Source organism: Artemia franciscana, chromosome 1, assembly GCF_032884065.1.
Source record: "Artemia franciscana chromosome 1, ASM3288406v1, whole genome shotgun sequence".
Classification (NCBI taxonomy): Eukaryota; Metazoa; Arthropoda; class Branchiopoda; order Anostraca; family Artemiidae; genus Artemia; species Artemia franciscana.
Genome location: NC_088863.1, coordinates 8853276 through 8879504, shown reverse-complemented (window position 1 = coordinate 8879504; position 26229 = coordinate 8853276). Strand labels below are relative to the sequence as shown.

At 34.5% G+C, this 26229-nt stretch overlaps 1 protein-coding gene across 2 annotated transcripts in view; it reads left to right on the top strand.

Annotated features, from left to right (window-relative positions):
• Positions 1 to 26229, top strand: part of LOC136025109 (uncharacterized) — a 74449-nt gene that overhangs the window by 29300 nt on the left and 18920 nt on the right. For both annotated transcript variants that reach the window (XM_065700854.1, XM_065700847.1), the window contains exons 3-5: positions 7438 to 7554; positions 16102 to 16188; positions 21774 to 22205. In XM_065700854.1, coding sequence (XP_065556926.1) covers positions 7438 to 7554; positions 16102 to 16188; positions 21774 to 22205 — 636 coding nt within the window. The remainder of the gene's footprint in view (positions 1 to 7437; positions 7555 to 16101; positions 16189 to 21773; positions 22206 to 26229) is intronic.

Below are 26229 nucleotides of genomic sequence, written 5' to 3'. Positions count from 1 at the left end.
GAAGGCATGTAAGGTAATCCAGTAAATCCATAATTTTTTTATTAATTTCAATGTATAATACTAATGTAATGAAAACATCAAAGATTGATCGGCCTTTGTTTAAAAGGGTCTTCACTAGTATAAACAAACAATTGTGGCTGGTGACGCTGTTTTAATATTTGAGTTTTCCATTAAATTTTCTATCACTATATAAGAGTATAATCATTATATCAGAGAATAACGCTCTAGCGTTTCCTACAGTATAAGGCTATAAGGCTTCAATGTCAGATTATTTTTTTTCTTAGAGCCACTTCATATGGAAGGGGTGGTCGTATTTTTTTTACTACTGTTCTTATGTCTATTGTCCTTTTTGGCCAAAAGTCTGGGGCTGCAAAAGTCTGGGGAAAGCAGGCCATCCTCATCTGGGATGGGAGGATGTCATAAATAAAGATTTAAAGGAAATGGGAACTTCCTGGGAGGGTGTAAAGAGGGAGGCCTTGAAAAGATTAGGTTGGAGGAGGAGCGTGCGTAGCTGTGTGGCTTGGCGGCTCAGTACTGCAGAGAGTTATTAGTAGTAGGAGTAGCAGTAGTAGTATGTCTATTGTCATATTACACATGTTAACAGGTTTTCCATGAGAATATGGGGCACAGTTAGACTGTTGTAAAGTTTTGAAAGGTGAAATCGACTAAGATTTGTGATATTAGATGCAAGCAAAACATATTCAATTTGAGTCTTTTTAGCGAGGTTTTGAATTACAAGCTAAATTTACCAGGACTAATAATGCATTTCTTTTGGACACTTTTCTTAATTGGTTCAGTGAAAGGCTGGACCAGTGCTGGGCATCTTTCAGATTGGGAGGATGTCATAAATAAAGAGTTGAAGGAAATGAGAACTTCCTGGGAGGGTGTAAAGAGGGAGGACTTGAAAAGATTAGGTTGGAGGAGGAGTGTGCGTAGCTGTGTGGCTTGCCGGCTCGGTACTGCAGTGAGTTATTAGTAGTAGGAGTAGTAGTTATCTTAATTAAATAAATGAAAGAATATTGGTTTCGTCTGAAAAGTAAAGAGCCAGAGAAACAGGTCATGGCAAAATTCTGTCAGTAAAGAGCGACCCGTGCCAATTGCAACTGAAAATAGTCATATGATGTTTAACCAAATATAATAATTTAATGGCAACAGAAAAATTATCGCAAGCAAATTTAAACAGTGAATATTGGTCCCTTAACCTGTAAATTTCCTAAGTTTGGCTAATTCTGTCATTATGGTTTGATGATTGTACTAGTATGATGTCATGCCTTTACCATTTTTCCCCAAAACCATTTATCATTTCTTTTTTCATCCGTATTTTCTTTTTTGTATTTCTCCATGGATTTCTACCTTTTCATCTGTCTCCAAATCTTTTAAAATACTTTAAAGTAAGTCAATGAACATACTTTTTAATATTGATTATGCTTCATCAAACATCTTTACCTCTACGATCTAACCTCTATAGGAAGGGGGGCTGGATAAAGGGCTCTTAAGTCGTTGTCTTTAGAGCATCTACAGGGTAGTGACTTCGAATTTTTCGAATTTCGAAATTTTTGTTATGACGGTGACGTCATTAAAGATATATAAGACATGCGTTCACGTAGAAATCTATTAATGTTTAACTTTAAAATGACTGATGAACTTACAATGGCAACAGCCGAGGAAGATGCTCATAGAGTCTATGCCAAAAAACTTGCTGCTGATAGAGAAAGAAAGAACAGAAAGCGTGCCGAGGAACTACCAGAGCAACGCGAAAGCAGACTTGCTGCTAAAAGAGAAAGTGAAAAAAGAAGGCGTGCCGAGGAACTACCAGAGCAACATGAAACCAGACTTGCTGCTAAAAGAGAAAGTGAAAAAAGAAGGCGTGCCGAGGAATCACAAGAACAGCAAGAAATCAGGCTTGCTGCTGATAGAGAAAGTAAGAAAAGAAAGCGTGCCGAGGAATCAGAGCAACCTGAAAGTTATCGCCTGGCATTCAGGTACAGCCCAGTTGATGATTATAGCTTGAGTAGATGTGTTCAAATCGGGACTATGTCTAAAATTTGTCCCTATTGCAAGGCCTTGAAATTCAATGGTGAAACAATGGGAATGTGTTGCGCCTCAGGAAAAGTTAAACTTCCTCTATTGGCTGCACCACCAGAGCCATTGAAGACTTTCCTTACTGGAACTACGTCAGAATCTAAGCGTTTTTTGAAACAAATCAGAAAATATAACTCATGTTTCCAAATGACGTCGTTTGGAGCCCAAATCGAAAATCCAGATCCATTTATGTCTACTTTCAAAGTAAAAGGGCAAATTTATCATAGAGCAGGGTCCCTTCTACCATTCTCAGGCGAGAATCATAAATTTTTACAATTGTACTTCATCAGTGATAGAAATTCTGAATTGAATGCACGTTGCGAAATTTCTCCCAACGTTGAAACGTCGGAACAAAAAAACATTTATGATACGATAACGAGGCTCTGGATCAATGCTTGAAAGATTTGCGAGGGAAGTCGAAACCCTTTGGCAGCACATTAATATTGCTTGCGGGAGATTTCAGGCAAACATTACCTCTAATACCTAGATCAACTCCTGCAGACGAAATGAATGCTTGCCTGAAAAATTCTAATTTATGGGCACACGTAAAAACATTAAAATTAACTACAAATATGCGTGTCCGATTGCAAAACGATGACTCTGGTCAAACATTTTCAGATCAATTGCTGGCAATTGGAAACGGAAAGCTCCCAGTAGACTCAATTTCAGGACGTATACAACTACCTGCTGATTTCTGTAATTTAGTGACGTCCAAAAATGAATTGATTGAAAAAGTATTTCCGAATATTCTAAAAAATTATAAAAATAATAAATGGCTAAGTGAAAGAGCGATTCTCGCACCCAAAAATATAGACGTCCACGAAATCAACAATATTGTTTTGACCAAGATTCGAGACCAGGCAGTCCTTTACAAGTCAGTCGACACAGTTTTGGAACCAAATGAAGCGGTTAATTATCCATCTGAATTTTTAAATTCCGTGGATCTTTCAGGGTTTCCACCACACGTGCTACAACTAAAAATAGGCGTACCAATAATACTTTTAAGAAATATCAACCCACCAAAGCTTTGCAATGGCACGCGACTTGCCGTAAAAAAAAAACAATGGAAAACCTAATAGAGGCCACAATCTTGACAGGGCCTTTTGAAGGTGGGGCTGTTCTTATTCCTCGCATTCCCATGATTCCAACGGATCTGCCTTTTCAATTTAAAAGATTGCAATTCCCAATTCGATTAGCATTTGCAATCACCATTAACAAAGCTCAAGGTCAATCATTTGAAAAATGTGGTATAGATCTTAATACTGATTGTTTTTCCCATGGACAATTGTACGTTGCATGTTCGAGGGTCGGTAAACCTGACAACCTATTTATATGCAGCGACAATTGGACAGCGAAGAATGTTGTATATTCGCAAGTTTTACGCAGTTAATTTGTATTGTATCTATCTATCTATCTATCTATATAAAAACGAGTTGTGTGTATGCATGTTTGTTTGTTTGTAAAAAGAGCGTTTGCATATGACGTCATTATTAGTACATACGGCTTTGTATATGCACAGACAATGGGAAAGCCAAGAATGTTGTATATTCGCAATTTTTACGTAGTTTGAAACACATATAAATCTATCTATATTCACAGGTGGGACACAGGGACACAACTACAATGGCGCATAACTAATATGGCGCGTAACGACTTACGCGCGCGGGGGGCTTGGGGGGGCGCGAAGCGCCCCACCAACAAGGTGTTGGGGTGGCGCGAAGCGCCACCCCAACAGCTAGTATATATATATATATATATATATATATATATATATATATATATATATATATGTATATATATATATATATACACATATGTATATTTGCCCTTCCCCCAGGTACTGTGGGGGGGGGTCATGGCAATTTCCTTGGAACGTCTCTACATAAAAAATTGAATCGGCAAAGAGAAAGTATGACGAATTTCGTATAGGAGTTCTGACAAATTATCCCATATAAAATTCCCCCTTGTTAGTTCATCCCCAGAAACTTCCTTGTCCATGGAAAATTTGACCCGTTGAAAACCCCCTACAGAAAATTCTCCCTCCCCGACAAATGCCTGTTTACTTACAAATAAAAATACAATACGCAAACAATAGGCGAAATTCATAACTTAAAGCCCTTTCCTCAGGCTGTGGGGGTCATGATATCTCCGGAGGCTCAGTTATCTGATCCTTCACGTATGGTGAACAAAATGAATATCTCAAAATTTGGATTGGATGACCTCAGGGAAAAAAGTGCATAGGAGGGGGGTTAGTTGCTGTCCAATATTTTGGGTCACTTATATATTAATTTTGAATCAAAATCAAGTAGTTGTGGGCAGCAAGCCATGGCTAATTGTAGAAAGAGCCAAGACAGATATTCCGATTGAGTGAGAGGTAAATCTGGCATATCCTCTTATTAGGATTGTATAAAAATTATGTCAGATAAATAGATAGAACTAAGATAGAATATAGATAGATACATATAGTGACTCAATATAGATAGATATAGATAGATAGATTTAGATATAGATCACATAGATAGATATAGATAGATAGAACCAAAGTTAAATTAAAAGTTATAGGCATCAAGCTATGGGTAATTGTGGAAAAAGCCAAGACAGATAGTCCAATTGAGTGCGAAGCAAATCTGGCATAACCCCTTATTAAGATTGTACAAAATGATGTCAGATAAATAGATAGAACTAAGATAGAAATATAGATAGATATAGATAGATACATATAGTGACCCAATATACATAGATATAGATAGATAGATTTAGATATAGAACACATAGATAGATATTGATAGTTAGAACCAAAGTTGAATTAAAAGTTATAGACATCAAGCTATTGCTAATTGTGGAAAAAGCCAAGGCAGATAGTCCAATTGAGTGAGAGGCAAATCTGGCATAAATCCTTATTAGGGTTGAAAAAAATGATGTCAGTTCATTTGTTGATAGATAAGTCTATCTATCATCCGTCCACGCGGCATTCCTAGGGCAGAACTAAGGTAGATAGTCATAGAACTAACGGATGAAAGAATTGGATTGATTTTGGGCTTATATATGACGGACAATGTCGCCCTCGACTTGTATGCAAAGTCTGGGACTGAATTTGCTTGGACTCACAGGCGAACAAGTGAAACCTAAGTCTAATAGGCTTGGCCACATGTAGTCTAAAGGTGAAATACTGTGTCATAGGATTTACGCTTGACCAACAAGTCCTCTGGACTCGCAGGCGGACGGCAAACTAGAAATTTTATTTTTTTCTAGCTAGCCCTTTCGCAATTATCTTGGGTCATTGGTTTCGTACGATCACCCTGGCAAAAAAATAAAATAAAATAGGAATAAATAAACATGCATCAGTAATTTTCCTTCTGACAAAATACAAAATGCCCTGTTTTTGCAGATGGGAGGTTGAAATCTTTACAGTAGGGTTCCATGATATGATGAATCTGATGGTGTGCTTTTCATTAAGATTTCTTGACTTTTTGGGGTGTTTTTTCCTTTCCTCAAAAATCACGCAAATTTTCAAAGTCCCTCTCACTAAACGTATTCTAAGTTTGAGAACAGGCTACACCAATTTATGGATACAGGTATGTATGCTGTGTAGCAGCATGTGTGAGTCAATAGATTAAAAACATCATTGTTCTTCTTCTCGGCCATTTCCTAATCAATTTTCTATGTTGGATCTTTTCTGCAGGACGTTTACTGGTAGATAGCAGAAAAAGCCAAAGATAGTCAAACATTTTCAAATACCGTTTTCGATATCAATATTTACGTTTCTATATTCAATATCGATGTTTGCTTCGATATATAGATATTGAATATCGCCCAACACTATATGTAACCAATTATTTTTAGCTTTTTCTTTTTTTTATTTGGTGGACCAAGGGGACTTTTTTTGATCCAACCTACATGCTGTGTAGTTTTAAGCCAATCTTAAAATCACAAGTGGATGATTTTGGAAAAGGGGGGGGGGTGAATTTAAAAAAGGTGAAATCGGGTAATTCACACAAAAAGTGTAAGACAATTCTTGGAAAGTATTATAAATTGAGTTTTTTTTATGGGGAGGCAAGGGACTCATAGCCCTTTCCTCTGTGGACGTGTCTGTGGTGACGTTTTCGAAGAATAGGGAGCCAGAATATTGAAATGAATAAAAACAATGAATTTATAAAAAAGACGTTTGAATGTACAGAACTTGAGCTTTGAAGAACATTGTGAAGAACTTATGAATTCTTTGCTTTTTGTTAAAAAAATTCTTTACCTTACAGATTTTGTATCAAAAGCTCCAATTTTTAACTTCTTCTTTGGACAAAAATACAGAAAGCGATGCATTTTTGAAAGGAGAAACTTGAATTTCTTAAGAACCTGATAAGATTGGAGGAAAGTGAAAGAAAATGTGCTATATTTAAAAGGATAGAGTTTGAATCTAACACAGACATAAAAAAGATCATATAACGCTTTTTAAACTGCTGTATGTGAGTGGAATTGAAAAAAAATTATTTGTACATCTTATCGGCAGAATTCTGAAAAATACCTAAAACTAGTCTTGGACCATTTCTGAATTAAAACTAGCCTCTGGAAAAAGACTCTTAAACACACCTTTCAACAAACCTTTTTCCAGATACACAAAGACATTATACGCCTTGGTTAGTATACTTTTATATCTTCATAGGATTGTTCACGCTATTAACACTACCTAGGCCATTCACAATGAGATTTTGCTAATACGAAGATCTTGCTAGCCCTAATTTGAATCAATCAGATTTTTCATAAAATCTTTCAGCCAATCTGAAATTCTACAAAAAATAAAATTGGTCCTAGCGCTAGCTAAATTTTGGTATTGTTGAAACTAGGTATGGAAGATGTTCCTAGCTGCCAGTTGCAGAATTCGACAGAAATCTAAAAGATGCCAACACTTTAGTAACACAACTTTTGTTTTGACAGCTTTTCTTTAGGTAAAAAGTATCTTTATATGCAAAAATGGTATTTTCAGACAAAATCTACCAACTAGGCCATGAAAACTACCTATTAGCATTGCTACTATGCTACCCCACTTTTTGCATGGCGGAGTTAAGCTTTGTTGTGAAAGGGCCTTAAGTGAATAATCCACTCGTTCAGTTTCTTGGTATCTAATGTCTCATATCATTCGCCTTTACCCTGAACAATTAAGATTCCACCTCACTTCCCTCCCAGATGGCAGCAAAATTAGTCTCCTAAATAGCTTTGTACTTCCTTCTTTTTTCGGCTGGATCAAGCGTCTATTCATGTTCCTCGTAATCCATGAAACTCAGAACTAATAATGTCTGATAATTCAAACATTTTTCAGTTATGAGTGATGTTTTTTTTTTAATATTATCGTTTTTTTTTCAGTTATCTAAGGATAAGGCGCTAAAACAACTTATCGAAGAGAAGGAAAAATACGAAAAAGAATTCATAAGTTTAAAATCTGATGCTAGAAATGCGCATGAAGAGGAGAGAAGCTTAAAGGTAAAAAAGGTTAAAGGTTAAAAGGTTAAAGCTTAAAGGTTAAAAGGAGGTTAGCTTTTTAGTAGTTTCTTGTAATTTATTAGATTTCTTGTTGTGTTGGAATATGGATAAAATATAATCATATAGGGTTTAACCATTGCTATACATTTTCTTAAACACAGGGCTTCATTTCTGCCTTTCTAAGTTTGAAAAGGTGTATCTTAAGAAACGGTAATATCATTATCATTATAAAGACTACTTATTTACAATAAGGTAAGACTACTTAAAGTTGGTCCCAAATGCGAAGCTCAGGAACTATCTTCGTTGATAGTGTTTGAAACTCGGATTATTCAACCTAGCCAGTTCAAGAGTCGGTTAAACCGTTACGTTTTGGAAAATGGTTGAATGATTTAAATTCAAGGTTACTTTTTTTTATTTATGTATTTTACTTTGTTATTTTTTTTTCAATTTTCTTTTAATTATAAGCGAAGTACGAAAACATTGTAGTAGTAGGTTATAAGGATGGAAACAACCATCAAACACAAGACACCAGGTTTCTCACCAGGTTTTGAAAAGCGATCAATTTTATGTTCAAAGTTTCGTGGCAGTTAAGTTAGATGAGGAATTCGAATATAGGGACTGGAGATTTTAATGAAGCCAGCTATAATTTTTTTTAAGCCGGCTTTTATTGCTTTAAATTTCATTGTATATTGATGAGACGGTTACGTTTTGCTCAGGTTATTTTAAGCAGCCAATGCAATTGGCCTTTTTTGGTCACCAGACAATTGTTTAAATGTGGGCTAGGCTTAAGACACATTTTTCCAACTTCTGTAAATGTACAACCAACAAGATTCTTTAGCATTCTAAGATTCCATAGGTAGGAAGCAGTTACACACTACTTGATTCCTTTTGTGTTCTTTCCGAGTAGACTAATCAGCTCATTCATAAATGTGTCTGATGGTCCCATATAGCCTTAATAACATAGCCTATGATGTTTCAATGCCCTGATTGCAGTGATGAAAAAGAAGATGTGGTGGACTATAAGTTTGCAGTTTAGGCTTTTCAAAAATAACAGCCTAATTTCAATGGTTTACATTTTATTTTGCTATGATGCCCTTTGAGGAGCTTCAGGCTTTTTAAAAAATAACTGCAAATTTGCTTAGAAATAATATTTTATTTATAAGACTGATGTAAATAGCCTATATAGGCTAAGCCTAATTACCATTCCTGAATGAGCTTCTCAATAAACAGTTTTTTTTAGAAATGTATTTTAAACTTTTGGTTACTATGGGCTGTTCGAGCTCAACTAAGGGCTCAAACTGGAACTTTCCTTTGAAGCAATTATTGAATCAGGAAAGAGCATATTTTTTCAAAAACGACTGAGAAAAGATAGCACTGAGAAAACATAGTATTATTTTGTTGGAAATGAGCAATAACTCATGCTTTCATTGAAAATGTGTCTTTTTTAAGAGCTCAAAAAGTGCTTCAATTTGAGTTTGCAGTAGAAGCGATTATTATATTCTTGGGGAGCGTAAAAGGGGGCATTGATTCGTATGTTCGTTTTATTGGTGAGTCAGTAATGGAAACTGTCATAATTTTACCAATTAGCCTTATTAATTTATATATATTATTTAAAATACTTATTTTATCTATAATATTTATTTATAATTGTGTTCTTTCCGAGTAGACTAATCAGTTCATTCATAAATGTGTCTGATGATCCCATATAGCCCTAATAACATAGCTTATGATGTTTCAATGCCCTGATAGCAGTGATGAAAAAGAAGACACATAATTTATTTATTTATAATATTTATTATCTATAATACATATTATTTATATATATATATATATATATATATATATATATATATATATGTATATATATATATATATATATATATATATATATATATATATATATATATATATATATATGTATATATCTTATTAATTTATTTTGATTGCATATGCAAAGAGCCAGGAAAAGATTTGCATATAAGATCCCTTTTAGTATAGAAATTTTCCCTCCCAACTTTCTCTTGCTGGTAAATGTTCCCCATGTGTAAGGTGATGATAGTACTTTTCATTTAAAAAAAAGTATTAGGTTGAATTCCAAATTCAGTGAATTTAATAAAAAAGAAATTTTTTAATTTTGGTAGTGTGTTAGATGACAGAATTCATAATTAACAATCAAGAAGAAAAGCATGAAGAAGGCCTTGGGAGGAATTTTGTACCTAAAAACTTTGCAAGAGGGTACTCAATGATCTCTTAAAGTTTATTGGTGATTACACAAACATCACAAAGATCCCATGAATACACATATCATAGTAATGCATACAGGTAAAGACACGCACTTTGATATTTATTTATTTAAAACAACAACAGAGTAAGCCATAGGCTTGTCTCATTACAAATAGATAATAAATAAAAAGAGAATAAACAAGAACTCTACCCCTGGGTATTGATTGGTACCACAATAACAAATCAACCCCCTTGGCTGATTGCTCTACAAAAATAAGCAAATACATCAGAATGCATGAAATTAAAATTCATGAAATTTGCCCCTGTTTAGGGGTACTGAGTGAATAGATTATACAAATGCCATGGTTCTATATATTGCCCTTCATAAAAACAGGGTCCAACCATGGCTGTTTTAAAAGCTGTAACTCCATGATTTAACGAATCAGTTTAAAAAGAAACTTTCTTAAAATCCTTAAAACCTAATCTAAAATGTATTAACTAAGTGCAATCTACCCCTCCTGAATTGGAGAGATAGTAGGCTCAAACATCTTAGTCTAGGCAAATATTTCAAATAAGGAACAAATTTTGATGCCTGATGTACATAGATATATGATGGGAATTGGGAAATATATAGAAGATCAGAGGCAAATCTCCAGCATTTTTATGGGGGGGGGGCAAGAAGTCCGTCCATGGATTATTCTTTATGGTTGATTGTGTATGGATATGTTGTTTGACCTATGTCATTGGATGGATGAGTAGGGTTAAGGCCTCATTCAAGTACTGATTTGTATTAATTACTAAAGTAGGAAAACAGAAGATGAAGTATTCATCCCATTTTTTAGAGGGAGGAATTGGGTTTGCATTTTAAAAAAATGTCATTAAAATAATTTTTTTTATGTTCTTTTATGTTGATCCCTCTAAAATATGTTAAGGTTGATGATTAGGTCCTTTGGGCTTTAATGCACAGTTTAATCAATAGCAGAAGTGTGGCGATTGGCGAGTTATTAAGTAAGCCATATATTTACATGTGGAAGCTCGTATTAACTGAATCTGATACAACATATGACAACATACGAGAAAGTTAATATAGCTTTAAAAGCTCCTACGTAGGTGAGGGGACTTTGAGCCCCTCCTTCAGTCCTAAACTTTTAGGCAATGTTTCCAATCATCTCGTATTTAATCCTTATAATTTTGAATAGAAAAAATAAACTCTGGGCAGCTCCGAACTTATTTTTCCATCTTCGGATGTGATTCTATATACGGCATTGCGGTGGAATAAGTGTTTCGATTTGATATCGCTGTCATTGTATGTTTTGGCATTCTCTGGTTTACTAGACACTCTTTCACAGCTAGCCCCCAAAGCTGTACCGAAATAAAATATGGCTGTGGTGGACGTAGTTACAGTCAGTGGTGGTGCGCCGCTGACGTGCCAAAAAATTCCACTGGCACGTTGCTTAAAACTGATCGGTGGCGCGCCGTCAATCGATCGGCGTTTGTTGTATTTTACAATTTCTTTCCTTGTTTTTTAAAAGTATCGAAAACTAGATTGGTGTCAGTTCTTTTCGGAATTCCTTCTAAGCAAGGGTTCTTCAGGTCCATAATTCCTTTTCAGCTTCGTTACCATGACCAAGCCTCGGACAAAACAAGGATGATACATCAGTTTTAACTTCTTCCAAACATTCTTTGAATTTAATTGACTGACAGTGAGACCTTAAACTGCCGGGAAACTGAATTAATCCGACAAAATAGGGAATTAAAACTTCATTAATTCGTATTTTAATATAAACAGAATTTTCCAAGGGATTTGAAATCGAATAATAAAATCGTTCAGGAGTTTTCTTCCAGATGATTTTCGAACGGCTAATTTTGGGTGAATTCAACTGAGGCTGTATTCAGATTTCTCTTCAGAGAGATTGGGGCTTGCAAATTCATTTATTTGCATTTCTATCATTTTTTTTAACCAATCGGACCAAAGTTTTGAGGGAGGGGGTTCAAACGTTTTACCCCCTATAGTTACGCCCCTGAATTTATCGGATTCCTACTTCCTCAATGTACATGTGTTATTTCCACCCTTGCATCAAAATAAAGGTTGACAAGCTTCAACTTGGCATAATCTCTACAACACCATGTCAACCTTACACAATAAAATAATAATTAATTGTTTTTAGTAATTGCAATTAGTTGATTAACGATTATATATTGTTAATTTATACAATTATAATTAACAATGTATAATTATTAACAATAATAAATTGTTATCTTCTCTATGTCTTCATTTTTCTGGCCCTTACACAACAAAATAATAATTAAATATTTTTAGTAATTGTAATTAGTTGATAAACAATTATATATTGTTAATTATTTAATTATAATTAATAGCATATAATTAATAACAATATTTAATTGTTATCTTCTCCGTGTCTTCATTTTTATGGGTCCTTACACAATAAACCATACACAGTAAAATAATAATTAATTGTTTTTAGTAAATTTAATTAGTTGATTAATAATTATATATTGTTATTTATATATAATTATAATTAATAACAATAATTAATTGTTATCTTCTCTGTGTCTTCATTTTTCTGGTCCCTACACAATAAACCATGCATAATAAAATAATAATTAATTGTTTTTAGTAATTTCAATTAGTTGATTAACAATTATATATTGTTAATTGTATATAATTATAATTAACAGTGTATAATTAATAACAATAATTGATTGTTATCTTCTCCGCGTCTTCATTTTTCTGGTCCTTTGATTGAATTCATTTATACATTAACACTGCATTCATTTATGATTTAATTTGACTTTCACTGCTATAATTCATTCACTGAATTAAGATTTTTGTTTGGTAACATTCCTTAACCTAATCATTCATTCAATTTGGATAAAAGTCCAATTGGATAAAAGGATTGTTGATTCGAGTGTTTTATCCCGGGAAATCGTTGAAATTTGAATCTTAACTTGCCTGTTGAACCGAAAAGATGCCCAACGGGTAGGTTAAATAAATAAAGAAAATAATAAAAAAATGCTTAAATCAAAAGCCAAAAGTGACCATACCAGGGGGAAGTTTCTCCTTAAATTTGTTGGCCTATGTTCGTATCTTTTACTCAGAATACCGAGGTGTCATCTAGGGGATAGTCAGATATTGATCATTTAAATATAAATCATATCCTTGATACTCCTCTTGGCATCGGACAAAAATTTCTAGATGGCTGTTTCAAACAGAATGGTCTAAATCCTCAAAATAGGCCTTGACAGGGGACGAGGTTCATGCTAGTCTATAGGGCAAGGGCACCAAATTATGTTAATAACCTGTTTACAGACGGCTTTATCCCTATGTCATAGTGTAAAGGTGGTCACAGGGGTGGCCCTTTGGTGAAATCAAAATGATACTAAGACTGATAATATTTTTGCAAAATAGAATCTTCAGGTCAGGTTCTAGGGCCCAATATCCCTCCTTCCCCGAGAATTTAGATGCATATACTTGAAACCTCTTTAATCAGAATAATTCAGGGCTTGCCGAGACCCTCTTCTCCCCCAAACCTTGTTTATCTAGATTATAGTCTTTCTGCAACTAGAGCGATATATCGTTCTCTCAAATAGGCTGCTGGAGAGCCCTCTTTCTTTCACTCTCTATTCTATCTCTTCAAATTTATATTTTTCGAGCCTTCGATTTCTATTTTTCGAGCCCTCTTTCTTTCAACTTCTTATAGATAATTTTCTTCTTGTTGCTCCACTTTCTTTTGCTTGTAAATTATTATTTTATTTATCATTATTGTTTATTATTATTTTATTTATATAGATTATTTCTTGTAAAATATAATTGAATTATTATTATAAACATGTTACGCCTGTTTCAAAAACCTGCTTCAAAACTGTTTCAATAAATTTGATCATTAAGTCTGTTTTAATATCATTAAAGAGTGTTTATTTGATTTTTTAATCGCTTTTCTCATACACTTGTTCTAGATACATTTAGAAGAATGGTAGAAATCTTGCACCTCATTGAAACCAGAATTCTTTCAAGAATGGTCTTAAGGATTGGTTACATGGAAAAAGAGAAAGTGGCCTTAAAATACACCCTCCCCCTTCACGTGGTTCGAACCAGTATATACCTGTATTTTCAATACTCATTTTTCTGCGTCTTATTAATTATCTATTTTACCTTGTTGTGAGTGTTACTTATAACTGTTTGGCCTTACCTGGAAATCTTTGGACTAATCCAAATTTGTCAATGGCTTGACTCTGTAAGCTCAACCAGAGTTGACTCTAATGCTCTAAATGGGTACCTGGAGAAATCTGAGAGAGGTAAACAGGAAGGGTGTGCGAAAGCACAGGATGATTGGCCCCCAGTTCCCATTGCACTTCCTTGCTGAAGGGCCAATAAACGGAGATCAGCACCGCCTGTAAGCACTCTTAAAGTCCGATGCCGTATTCTTTACCTTTAATCCAGATATTGTCGTTATTGCGTTATTGACGTATTATGGGTGTCACTTGAGCATATGATTTCAAACCTAAAATGTGTATTGATGTTTCTCGAAATAATGACATGAACTCGGAACCGAACTTCAGTCAAAAACTCATCGTAGTTCGGAAATTGGAAGCTTAAGTTGTGATAATGTTCTTAGTAATAAATGTAAAAACATCTAGAAACCTCGGTTATTAGAAGATTTATTGCAAGATCTAGCAATAAAAAAAAAAGAAATAAAAATACGACAAAAGTTAACAGTTTTCATAGTAGAACAATGCGGAAAAAAAGGAGAATCATCATACATTGATGCCACAAACAAATACATTCATAATTGAAGGGGGGTTGTCTTTTTCACATGCGCATCAAGAAAAAAAGCCAAAAATAAAGTACATCGAATAGATACTGGCTGGTCAAGTCTTTTTTAGCAAAGCCAAAAATCAAGTACATGGAGTAGCTACTGGCTGGTCAAATCTTTTTTAGCAAAGCCAAAAAAAGCCAAAAATCAAGTACATGGAGCAGCTACTGGCTGGTCAAATCTTTTTTAGCAAAGCCAAAAAAGCCAAAAATCAAGTACATGAAGTAGCTACTGGCTGGTCAAATCTTTTTTAGGAAAGCCAAAAAAAAGCCAAAATCAGGCACATCGAGTAGCTACTGGCTGGTCAAATCTTTTTTAAAAAAGTCAAAAATTAAGTACATCGAGTAGCTACTGGCTGGTCAAATCTTTTTTAGCAAAGCCAAATAAAGCCAAAAATCAAGTACATCGAGTAGCTACTGGCTGGTCAAATCTTTTTAGCAAGTGCAAATATCAGACAAACAACAAATTAACAATCCGTGCTAGAAAATGTTCAAATTCATGAAAATGTGAATAATTGCAACAAAACTAGACTGGAATCTTTAGGATCACCTCTCGAGAGGAGGGTAACGTGATGCTGCGGTTCCTTCCACTCAAACTCTGTAGGCACGGTGATTGAACTGTGTGTAGCTGAATTAAGAGTAACGTTAAAAGTGTTGCAGGAGCTGGTGTTTAATTGTTCTGCAGGATCTGATCCGTTGGATTGAAACCTTATTTCTTATTCTACAAGTAAATTCCTTTTGCTGGCTAGGTTTTGCTATTTGTAAATCACTATTTCTGGTCTATAACTTAGCTCTTTCCTATCTAGGCTATACTCCAGCTTTTGTGATAACTCTGTACGAATAAACATCGAGCATTACCATTATCAAGGCCGTATCCAGGAGGAGGAGGGAATAGGGTATTTGACACTTCTCCCGCCCCGAAAGGTTTGTCCGACTCATAAAAGCGCAACAAAAATTAACATTAACAATTTTGATGTGTTTTTAAAGTTTTTTTTTTATAAAACCCCACAAAAAATTTTGGATCCGGTCTTTACCGTCATCGTAAATTTTCGCTTACCTTTCTTGATTTTTCTGTAATAGTAAATTAATTACTGAATATTATTCCAAAATTTATAACTTACAGTGGAAACTCCAAATGATGCAGCATTGTGCCTTGGTCGATTCCACCGTCTTTTCTCGAAATTAGGTTCAGTTTCTGGTACTTTTATGTCTCTTAGTGCTTTTTGATGATTTGTGTCTTGATGATTTTGTTTTTCTTTTTAGTATTCTTCTGCTTTTGTAAAATCGTGGGTAGAAAATAAATTATTATTAATACTTGTAGCTTTAGAAGTACATCATATAAATCCGAGGAATAGATCTGAAAGTGTTTCGCCCCTTTTAGAGTTGTTTATTTTTCGTTTTCCCTTTGTGACTTTAAAGTCCGTTTTCCTTTTGTGATTTTAAAATATTTTTATGTGGCTGTTTGTTTATAGAACAGTTTTATATTTCAGGTTCAAGTATCATCATTACAAGCCAAATTACAGGAGTCACAACAGCAAATTAAAAATCTCGAAGACAGGTTGAATTCTGCAGATAAGGTAAGGGGTTTAATAGTATAAAGAGGTTTATTATAGGGCCCACAAGGCTGTAAATGCATAGTATGTTATACGCATTTAAATTTGGTGTTATCAACATTTTTTTTTATAGAATGGATTCTTCCTGCCTTCTTTGTAAGCCAAAAAAAAAACGTAGTAGTCTGTAGGATCTGAACGCATGACCTCCTGTATACTAGACATCTGTCCTTTAATGGTACTGTAAGGCTGGAATCTGTACACAATACGTACTTAATACCCAGTGTATAAGTTTTAAACGTGTATGTGCGTACTGTATGCTATAAACATCATCACTGAATGGTATGTCCAATGAATGTAATGGTATGTCCAGTCCACAGACCAATCCCCTGCAGAAGAAAACTTGTTTTCGATTAGATACATCATATGTAAAAATCGGATCTTCTTGGGTTTTACAATTGGTAGATACATATTTTTTCATATATTTTTCTTCAGAACCCGCTTTTTGCTATTGTTTCTGTGCGACATTGTAACCAAATACTATTTCTCCAAAATTTAATGTCCTGTTGATTGTGCTTGGATTTCAGACTTTCGAACTTACCAACATATCAGGGCCCATACCCTTCTGATCATATTAGGGCTGCTACTTCGTTACATTTTGACTTTGCCGAATGTAAAATCCCGTTGTCGTTATAAAGATCAAACATTGAAAATCCTTCTCACGAAATTTTACTAAAACGTATAATTTTTGTTATGGTGTCTAAGGACTCTTTTTGGAGCATTTGACTTTGTAATGCTAATTTATTACGAGAATTTATGTTTTTATATTTTTTCAATCAATTTATTAATACTAAAAGAAAAACTATTACAAAAGTAAAGCTTGATAATCTCGATCTTTCTTGCAGGAAGATTTTGACCTTAATGCGGCGTCAACTTAAGAAAAATAAAATAAAAAACTAAATAAATATATTTTGGCCAAATTAATCAGACACGACGCTAGACAAATAATGTTGTTTCATTTGGTTTTGCTTTAGGTTCTTCTAATCAGCTTTGTCCTTTTTTTTCAAAATGCAGCTAAATATTATTTATGGTGAATTGCATACCTTATAATTTGAAAATTCTTGTTTTTATTGAGTATGATGTATTTTTTTAATATTATTTTGATTTATCTATCGCTTGTTTTTTCAAACAGTTCGTGGCAACGAACCGTTAGTAAGGAGCGACTCGCCCCAATACTTACTGAAATTCGAAAAAGCAGAATTCTGATAACGAATTAGCTTTATATGTTGATTCCAAATATATAAGATTCTTTAAGTTCAATATTACCATTCAAAAGCTACGAGCCTGAAGAAAGTTGCTTGATTTTCGGAAAAGGAATTATATCGAAAATTGGGGTGCAATTGGGGCTGGGGCAATTGGGCTGAATCTGATGGTGCAAATCGAAAATTGCACCATCAGATTCAGCCCATTAGAGAACTGTACTGTATTGGTCCTAAGCTACTATCTGCAAAATGTAGAATTTGGTGTACTTTGCCAGAAGAAAGATCACAGATGCGTGTTTATTTATTTTTTTCCTAGGAGTGATCATATCGAATCAATTGTCCTAGAAGATCGGGAGAGGACTCATTTGAATGGAAATTAGAAGTTCCAGTACCCTTTCTAAGTTATCAAAATGATTGGATGGCAACAAGCCCCTCCCCCTCCAATGCCCTTTGTTTTCTCAAAGTCATCCGATTAAAATTTTGACAGAGTCATTTTGTTGATCTGGAAAGATCTTATAACTTTGTCTTTTGGGATGACCTGACCCCCCCCCCCCCAAAGGCCCCAGAGAAAGGGCTGCAATCTCAGAAATTTGCCTATTGTTTACATATAGAATTTGTTATTGGGAAGAATACTGACCTTCTTTCTGGGGGGAGGATGGCTCTGCGGAAAACAATTTTCTACTTGGAGAATTTATCGTTGGGAGGGAGGTTTCCGGAGTCGAACTTTCCAGAGAAAATTTTACATAAGTCAATTGGATCTGACTGATTCAATGATCAGTCAGAGCGATTATTTGCTTTATCGTTCGAAAAGGTTCTTGTGTAGGAAAAATTCGGCTTCTAGTTTTACCTTGTGTTATAGCAGGAGACTCTTGCTCTATCGGTGTGCCATCTTTGGTTTCTCGAAGTAGTCCACTGGCACATGATTCCTCAGCGTGGCGGTATCGTTGTGACTGGTCAAAGATTGACCAAATTCAATTCATTGAGTCGGCCGACTCGGTTCTAAGTAAAATTAATGTCCCATTTCACCTCCTTCAAAAGTCAGTCCAGTTGCCAAAGAATGAGGTCCTGATTTGTCTTGGTATATATTATGCTGAAATATGTCATACCCTCCACTTTGCCGAAAAACAAGCTGTCTCCATGCAACGTGTCTTCAAAGGGATTGCTACTGGATGGTCCACAAATCCAGGTCTTTTTACTTCCTTTGGACAAGCAGGATCTTTACGAAGCCGAAGTTTTCCAAAATTCTTGCTCATCATCGTAAAGATCTTATTAATAGCTGTACTGCCCGTGCAAAGCAAGATCGAAATATGGTATTTAAATTTATATCCTCATCAGCATCCCCTTCCTCGTCACCGTCCTCAGCTGACATTCCAGAAGCTGAATGGTATGCAAATTACGAATCTGATTTTTCTGCCCCTGATCAAACAGTTCGTGGTAACGAACTGTCACCCGGCTCAATAGTAAACGAAACTCTAAAAAACGGAATTTTGATGCTAAAAGATACATCAAAAGAATCGAATTTTTATGCTGATTTTAAATATATAATTTTCATCAATTCATCAAAAGTCATCAAAAAGTTACAAGCCTGAGAAAATTTGCCTTATTTTGGAAAATAGGATGAAACACCCCCTAAAAGTCATAGAATCTTAACGAAAATCACACCATCGCATTCAGCGTATCAGAGAACCCTATAGCAAAAATTCAAGCTCCTATCTACAAAAATGTGGAATTTCGTATTTTTTGCGAGAAGACAAATCACGGGTGCGTGTTTATTTGTTTTTTTGTTTCCAAGGGGTCATCGTATCGACCAAGTGGTCCTAGAATGTCGCAAGAGGGCTCATTCTAGCGGAAATGAAAAGTTCTAGTGCCCTTTTTAAGAAACCAAAAAATTGGAGTGCACCTAGGCCCCTTCTCATGCTCATTTTTTCCCAAAGTCAACGGATCAAAATTTCGAGATAGCAATTTTGTTCCCCATAATCGAAAACTATAATAACTATGTCTTTGGGGATGGCTTTCTCCCCCACAGACCCTGGGGGAGGGGCTGCTAGTTACAAACTTTGACCGGTGTTTATATACAGTAATGGTTATTGGGAAGTGTACAGACATAATCAAGGGGATTTTTTTGGTTTGGGGGTGGGGTTGAGGGGAGTGGGCTATGTGGGAGGATCTTTCCTTGGAGGAATATATCATGAGGGAAGAGAAATTCAATGAAAAGGGCGCGGGATTTTCTAGCATTACTATAAAAAAAAACAATGAAAAAATAAATATGAAAAAGTTTTTTCAATTGAAAGTAAGGAGTAGCATTAAAACTTAAAACGAACAGAGATTATTACGCATATGAGGGGTTCTAAAAATACTTTAGCATAAAGAACGAGGTATTTAGGAGGAGATAAATACCTCACTCTTTATGCTAAAGTATTTTTAGTAATTTCAACCATTTATTCTACGGTCTTTCTGATTCAGAGGTTACTCTTAAAGAATTGGGACAAAACTTAAGATTTAGTATAAAGAGCGAGGTATTAACGAGGCGACAAACCCCCTCATATACATAATAAAAATATAAGAATATAAAAGTTTGTTACGTAAGTTAATTCTTAAGTTACGTATATTTTTTACTAATAAAAACGTTCGTTAAAAATTAAAAGTTCTAGTTGCCTTTTTAAGTAACGGAAAAATTGGAGGGCAACTAGGCCTCCTTCCCCACCCCTTATTTCTCAAAATCGTCTTATCAAAACTAAGAGAAAGCCATTTAGCCAAAAAAAGAATTAATATGCAAATTTCATTTTAATAATTTATGTGCGGAGAGCCAAAATCAAACATCCATTAACTCAAAAACGTTCAGAAATTAAATAAAAAAAATATAGTTTTTTAACTGAAAGCAAGGAGCGAAATTAAAACTTAAAACAAACAGAAATTACTCCGTATATGAAACGGGTTGTACCCTCCGCAATTCCGTAAAGCGAGGCGTTGAGGAGGCGACAAGTTTTAATGTCGCTCCTTACTTTCAGTCCAAAAACTAGTTTTTTTTATTTAATCCCATCAAGGAGCAATCTTATGAAGTAGTTCTGGATCAGTTTCTGGATGCTCAACCCGATGAGGATTTTGTGGTCAATACTCGTTCTGTCGAAGATGCCTTCCAAAACTTAAGATGGATTTCCGGGAAAACCTCTCTGCACATGTTTTTTTTTGGCATTACTTGGGAAAGGATCAGAAATTTTTGGCACGAAATTAAAAAATTCAATTTCTGAAACAATCAGAAATTAAATAAAAAAATATGTTTTTTTTTTCAACTGGAAAATAGAAGCAATTTTAAAATTTAAAACGAACGAATATTATTCCGTGTATGAAAGGAACTACCCCCTCGTTGATACTCCGGTCTCTTCTCTTAAGTTTGACCTTATCTGCCATTCCTTTAAAAACGACTCCTGAAACAAAAGGACCGTTTAATTAGAATCAGAATCATTTTCTAAAAGCACTAAAATCTTTATCGTAAAGGGTGAGGTAACGAGGAGGGGGCAGCCTTTTTAACCTATGTAGTAATTTTGTTCGTTTTAGGTTTTAACGTTCCTCAGCTTTCAGTCGAAAAACCGTTTTTTTTTTATGTAGGCCCAATGCCATTTCTTTTGATATCTTTATTAGCTTTTGTGTAAATGGATAACAAACAATTTTTCAGTCTTATTTTTAATTTCTACTTTATCTTCCTATTTGATACTGGAATCGAAGACTAGTAAAAAACCTGCCAAATATTGTTGACTCTCTGCTTTAATGTTTGAGAAAATCAAACAAGAAAGTCTCCAATAGAAAAAATAGAATCAGGTTTTAAGAGTCATCTCAAAAAAAAAGAAAACCATTCAAGTGTTTTGTCAAAGAAGGGAGGCAGTCAGAAGAGAGTAGTTCGATGACGCATGGTCGTAAATTTAGTAGCCAAAAATGAATTGCAAATAATACAAATGTAGAAAATAAACAGTTTGAGCACCAACTATTGAATGTTTTAACCCCCCGTTTGCTTAGGTATTTTGCTCCATGGTACACATAATCTATTGCTCTGAGGTTGCTAAAACATTCTATAAAGACCTGGCAAAGAGCCAGTTTTTAAAAAGGCAGCTGTAAAATCTAGCCAAGATGATACAATACCCAATTTTACATTTTCAAAATTTCACCAATTTTACTATGATACAATACCCAAATTTAGTAGCCAAGAATGAAATGCAGATAACACAGATGTAGAAAATAAACAGTGAGTATCAACTATTGAAAAATTTGACCCCCCGTTTGCTTAGGTATTTTGCTCCACGGTGTACATAATCTATTGCTCTGAGATTGCTTTTATATCTATTTGTTTGTTTCTAGCTACTACAGTCGAAGAAGAATCCAGATGGACCTTCACTTGTCCAACCTGATTTTAAAAAGAAAGCGAATCTTTCAGTTAAGGAAAATATTCTACAAAGACCTGGCAAAGAGCCAGTTTTAAAAAAGGCAGCTGTAAAATCTAGCCAAGATGATACAATACCCAAGCCCCTTATTTTTCCTAATATCCAGCCACCTCCAGGTGTCAAGAATTCAAAGCCAAATGACTTCATGCAAGGGAAGGGGGATAGTTACAAGGATATGGCCAATCAGTTGGGGCTGTCTAAAAATGAAGCGGATGAAATAGTCCCTGGTGAAATTGATGGAAGGGAAGATGGTCCTGAAGGCGGGAAAATGAAGGCATATTTAAACGAGGGACGTCCAGACGGGGATCAGCTTAGGGATCTTTTACCAGAAATTGACAGGGAAAATAAAGTAAGTAAATATTAGATTACTTCAAAAGCGGGATATGAAATAATGGTGTTTTGTTAACCTTTATTTCTTATTTACTATTTGAAAATATTCATAAGTATATTATAATATCCAAATACGCGTTTAATATCACTGTGGTCATAGCACCGATACTGGGCATCGCGTTTAAGCATGCTCGGAAAACCAAGTAATAAGATTTTTAGGTAAATAATTCCATTTTTATGAATCAAGTGGTGACGAACTGTAAGGAAGGAGCGATACCGTTCAACTATAAGCGAAACTAAAAAAAGGAATTTTTATGTCAATAAATATAAAAAATTGTTTTATTATGATGATTCCAAATATATAAGATTCATTAAGTTTTGTATTACCCATCAAAGATTGCGAACCGGAGAAATTTTGCCTGATTTTCGAAAAGGGGGAAAATGTCCCATAAAAGTCAAAGAATCTTAACGAAAATCACATCGTCAGATTCCGTGCACCATAGAACCCCACTATAGAGGTTTCAAGCTCCTATCTGCAAAATTGTGGAATTTGTATTTTTTACCAGAAGAAAGATCACGGATGAATTTTCCGCTGGTGGATTTTTTTTACGAGGAGAATTTTTCATGGGAAGGGATTTGTGGGGTAAATTTTTCAGGAGAAATTTTACACTAGGGGAAATTTGCCAGAATTCCTATGTGAAGTTCTTTTTATGTTTCTTACTTTCGCTTTGCCCACTCAAATTTACATGTGAGACGTTAAGGGTAGATGTCTGGGATGAATTTTACTGGGATTGAATTGTGTAGAGGATCTTTCCATGGAAGGGGGATTTTTTGGTAGTGGTGGAGCCGAATTTCTCGGACATTATTTAAAAGCAATCATAAATTAAATTAAAAAAAAGTGTTTTCAACTGAAGGTAAGGAGCAACAATAATACTTAAAACGAGCAGACATTTTTACGTTTGTGAGGAGTGTTGCCCCCCCCCTCAACACTCGTGTTGAGGAGGTAAATCTTACCTAACCTCTAAGCACCTCTATATATTAAATATTAAATAAAAAAATACACACGTCATAGTTTTTCTCGCTCAAAACAAGCAAATCAAAACCAATCCCAGAGAGGAAAACCGGTTTCTGTCAGATCTTACACAGCGTAATTATTGAGTGTGTTTCGTTTAACAGAGGAGTACCCAAAACCCTATATGTGTGCGAGGGTCAAATGTAAAGAAAATAAGAGGCTATAATAAAATGCATATGTGATGTAAAATCAAAACTTATGTTTTATTGGCTTGCATTAAAAAAATCTAAAAAATACATAAGAAAATTACATAAAAGAAATAATAATTAGCGGTTAGAAATAAATGGTTAAAAATTGAATTTCTAAAGAAAAAATTAAATTCACAAAGAGTAATTAGCAATTTCTTGTGACATATGAGAATGAACCTCAAAATCTTTAATTAAGAGACTCAGCATCATCCACGACGCCGTCACAAGGTTTCTGATATTTTGAATTTCCAAATATATTTTTATATTATGTTTTTATATTATATTATTATTATTATATTATATTTTATATTATAGAGATTTTTAGAGAGAATTTTCATATTATATAATATTTGTTTTATATAATATTTCTGATGTTTATATAATATTTATAATATTATATAATATAATATTTATTTTATATAATATTTGAAAATATTTTTATATTATATTATTATATGTTCATATATTTTTAATAAAAGAAATACATTTGCCAATTCATAGCCACTTCTAATTTGAGAAATTACTTGAAATGTCTCGGGAATGGCTCAAGAGATGGTTGTAAAAACATTGTGGGAGTAATGGGTAGAGGGTAGGGGCTCAAGTAGATTTTAAGAATTAACTATCATCGGAAGACCCAACCATACTAGATTCGTAGCTTTTTTGTGTGATATATCAAAATAATTTTCACTTAGCCAAGGGCGTATGATGAAAATCTTTCCATTTGGGGGAAGGGGGTATTTCATATTCAATACCTTGGACTAAGCATACAAGTTGCAATTAAAGAATACGAATAGGAAAAAGTGCTTCTAGACAGAACTCGTAATATGGCAGGGGTTTATAGGCGCTGAAAGATAAATTGGTGGTGTTGATTCAAGCACCCATTCAGAAATTATTACAAAGGTACCGCATGGTAGGAAAGTTGAAAAAATTGATAGTGCTGTGATTTTCAGGTGCTTTTGGGTAAGGGGAAAGGAGTAAGGGGCTAAAAACATTTGTCCTCCATCCAAAAATTTTTTTTTAGCTATAAAGCTCCAATGAGGATTACAAGTATGCGCTGTTAAGCCGCTAGATAAATTGCCGTTGGCGATTCAAGCACCCATTCAGAAATTATTACAAAGGTATTACAAAAAATTGAACCCCCCAGTCATGCTCATAAGTCTTTGAAAATGACGCTTTATAGCAAATACAAAGAAAACGTAGAGTGTAGGAAATTCTAGCTACTGGCCTGGGTGGACAGGGTGCCAAATCGGCGTTTCGGGTTCTGCGTCTTTTTTCCATAGACAGCTAGAAAGCCTGTCGCTCAGCCCTGCGGCAGCGTGAATCGAACTATGGGCTCCGTATTGCTAAGCAAGGCATCAATCCACTGCGTCATCACATGCAGGAGCTTCCCGAGGGGTGGGGGACGGCATCGCCCCTAAATTTTTTGGTATTCGGAAAATTTTCGCCGGTGGTGAGAATTTCGGCAGAAATTTTTCAAAATTCATGATCACTGTAGAAAATTTAGCAGAAATCAGGTAACGATTTCGTAAAGTCTACGAAGTTTGCCCCTCTCCCCAGTGAAAAGAGGCTTGCAACGTTCCTGATATGAGGGTGCAACAGGCTAATAACTGTTTTTAAACCTTCGAATTTTGTAAAATATCCATTGCATCACACTTACAAACAATAAAAGTATATCGATTTTGACAAATATATTAGAAGCTTATAATATATGAATATTAAAGGTTTAAGGTTAAAAATTTAGTTTTTTGCATTTTTATTTAGCAGTTACAAACTTAAATTAGCAAATTGACATTTCTATTTTACAGTTGCAACTTTGAAATAGTCATTTCAAGAAGTGTAAAACACACACATTAAAAGGTATATTAAAAGGTACATTAAAAGGTATATTTGAAGCTCCTCTATTTAATAGACAAAAATACCAGCTGTTCCATAAAAAAAAGTTTATATAGACACCTGCAAATATAACTATGCTATATTCGATAGATAATATAGATAATTATATATGATAATGTATAATATTATGTTATAATATAGATAATGTTATATATTCGACAATTTGAATTTTACTATGGGTGGTAGGATGATTAGGGAAAGAAGGGTGGGTTTGGGAGGTAAGGGTGGGCTAGGAAGTACGGGTGGCTAGGAAGGTAAGGGTGGGCAGGGGGTGAAGTGGGGTTGAGAGGAATGAAAGGGGGGAAGGAGAGTTGTGTATTAATGAGTAGAGAGATTGGATTTGTTATTATAGGTAAGTAGATAAGTGGACTTTGGCGCGAATACAAACCCTCATAGATTTTCCCATAGAATTTCCAAATTCTATTTGTTTATTTGTGAATGTTGAAATAAAAAACTTGAACTTGAAAATAAACGTTTACATGTATTTGTTTATATTTTTTTTTGTTATAGTATTGTATTGTTGTTGTTTTTTATTTTGTTTTTAGCTGTGACTCTAAAGTGTAAATTCTACCCATGTAAGCTAGTGATGGTCATTTTTTGGAAATAAGTACAATATTAGTACTACGAATATTATGCTGATTTTGTCCTTACAAACCGCGTTATAGTCATACAATACTCCCCCCCCCCTTTATAAAAAAGACTAATTTTACTACGACTATGAAGTCAATATACCCCTTTGTTTGGGTTACCAGACTTGAAAATTGATTCTTTAAAAATTGTTAAATCACTCCGTGCTTCTCAGATTCTTAATCTATTTTCCTTGCTTCTTTAATCTAGTGCATAAAATAGTTACTATAAGCAGTTATCGTTTTTTTTTAGCATTTCTATTG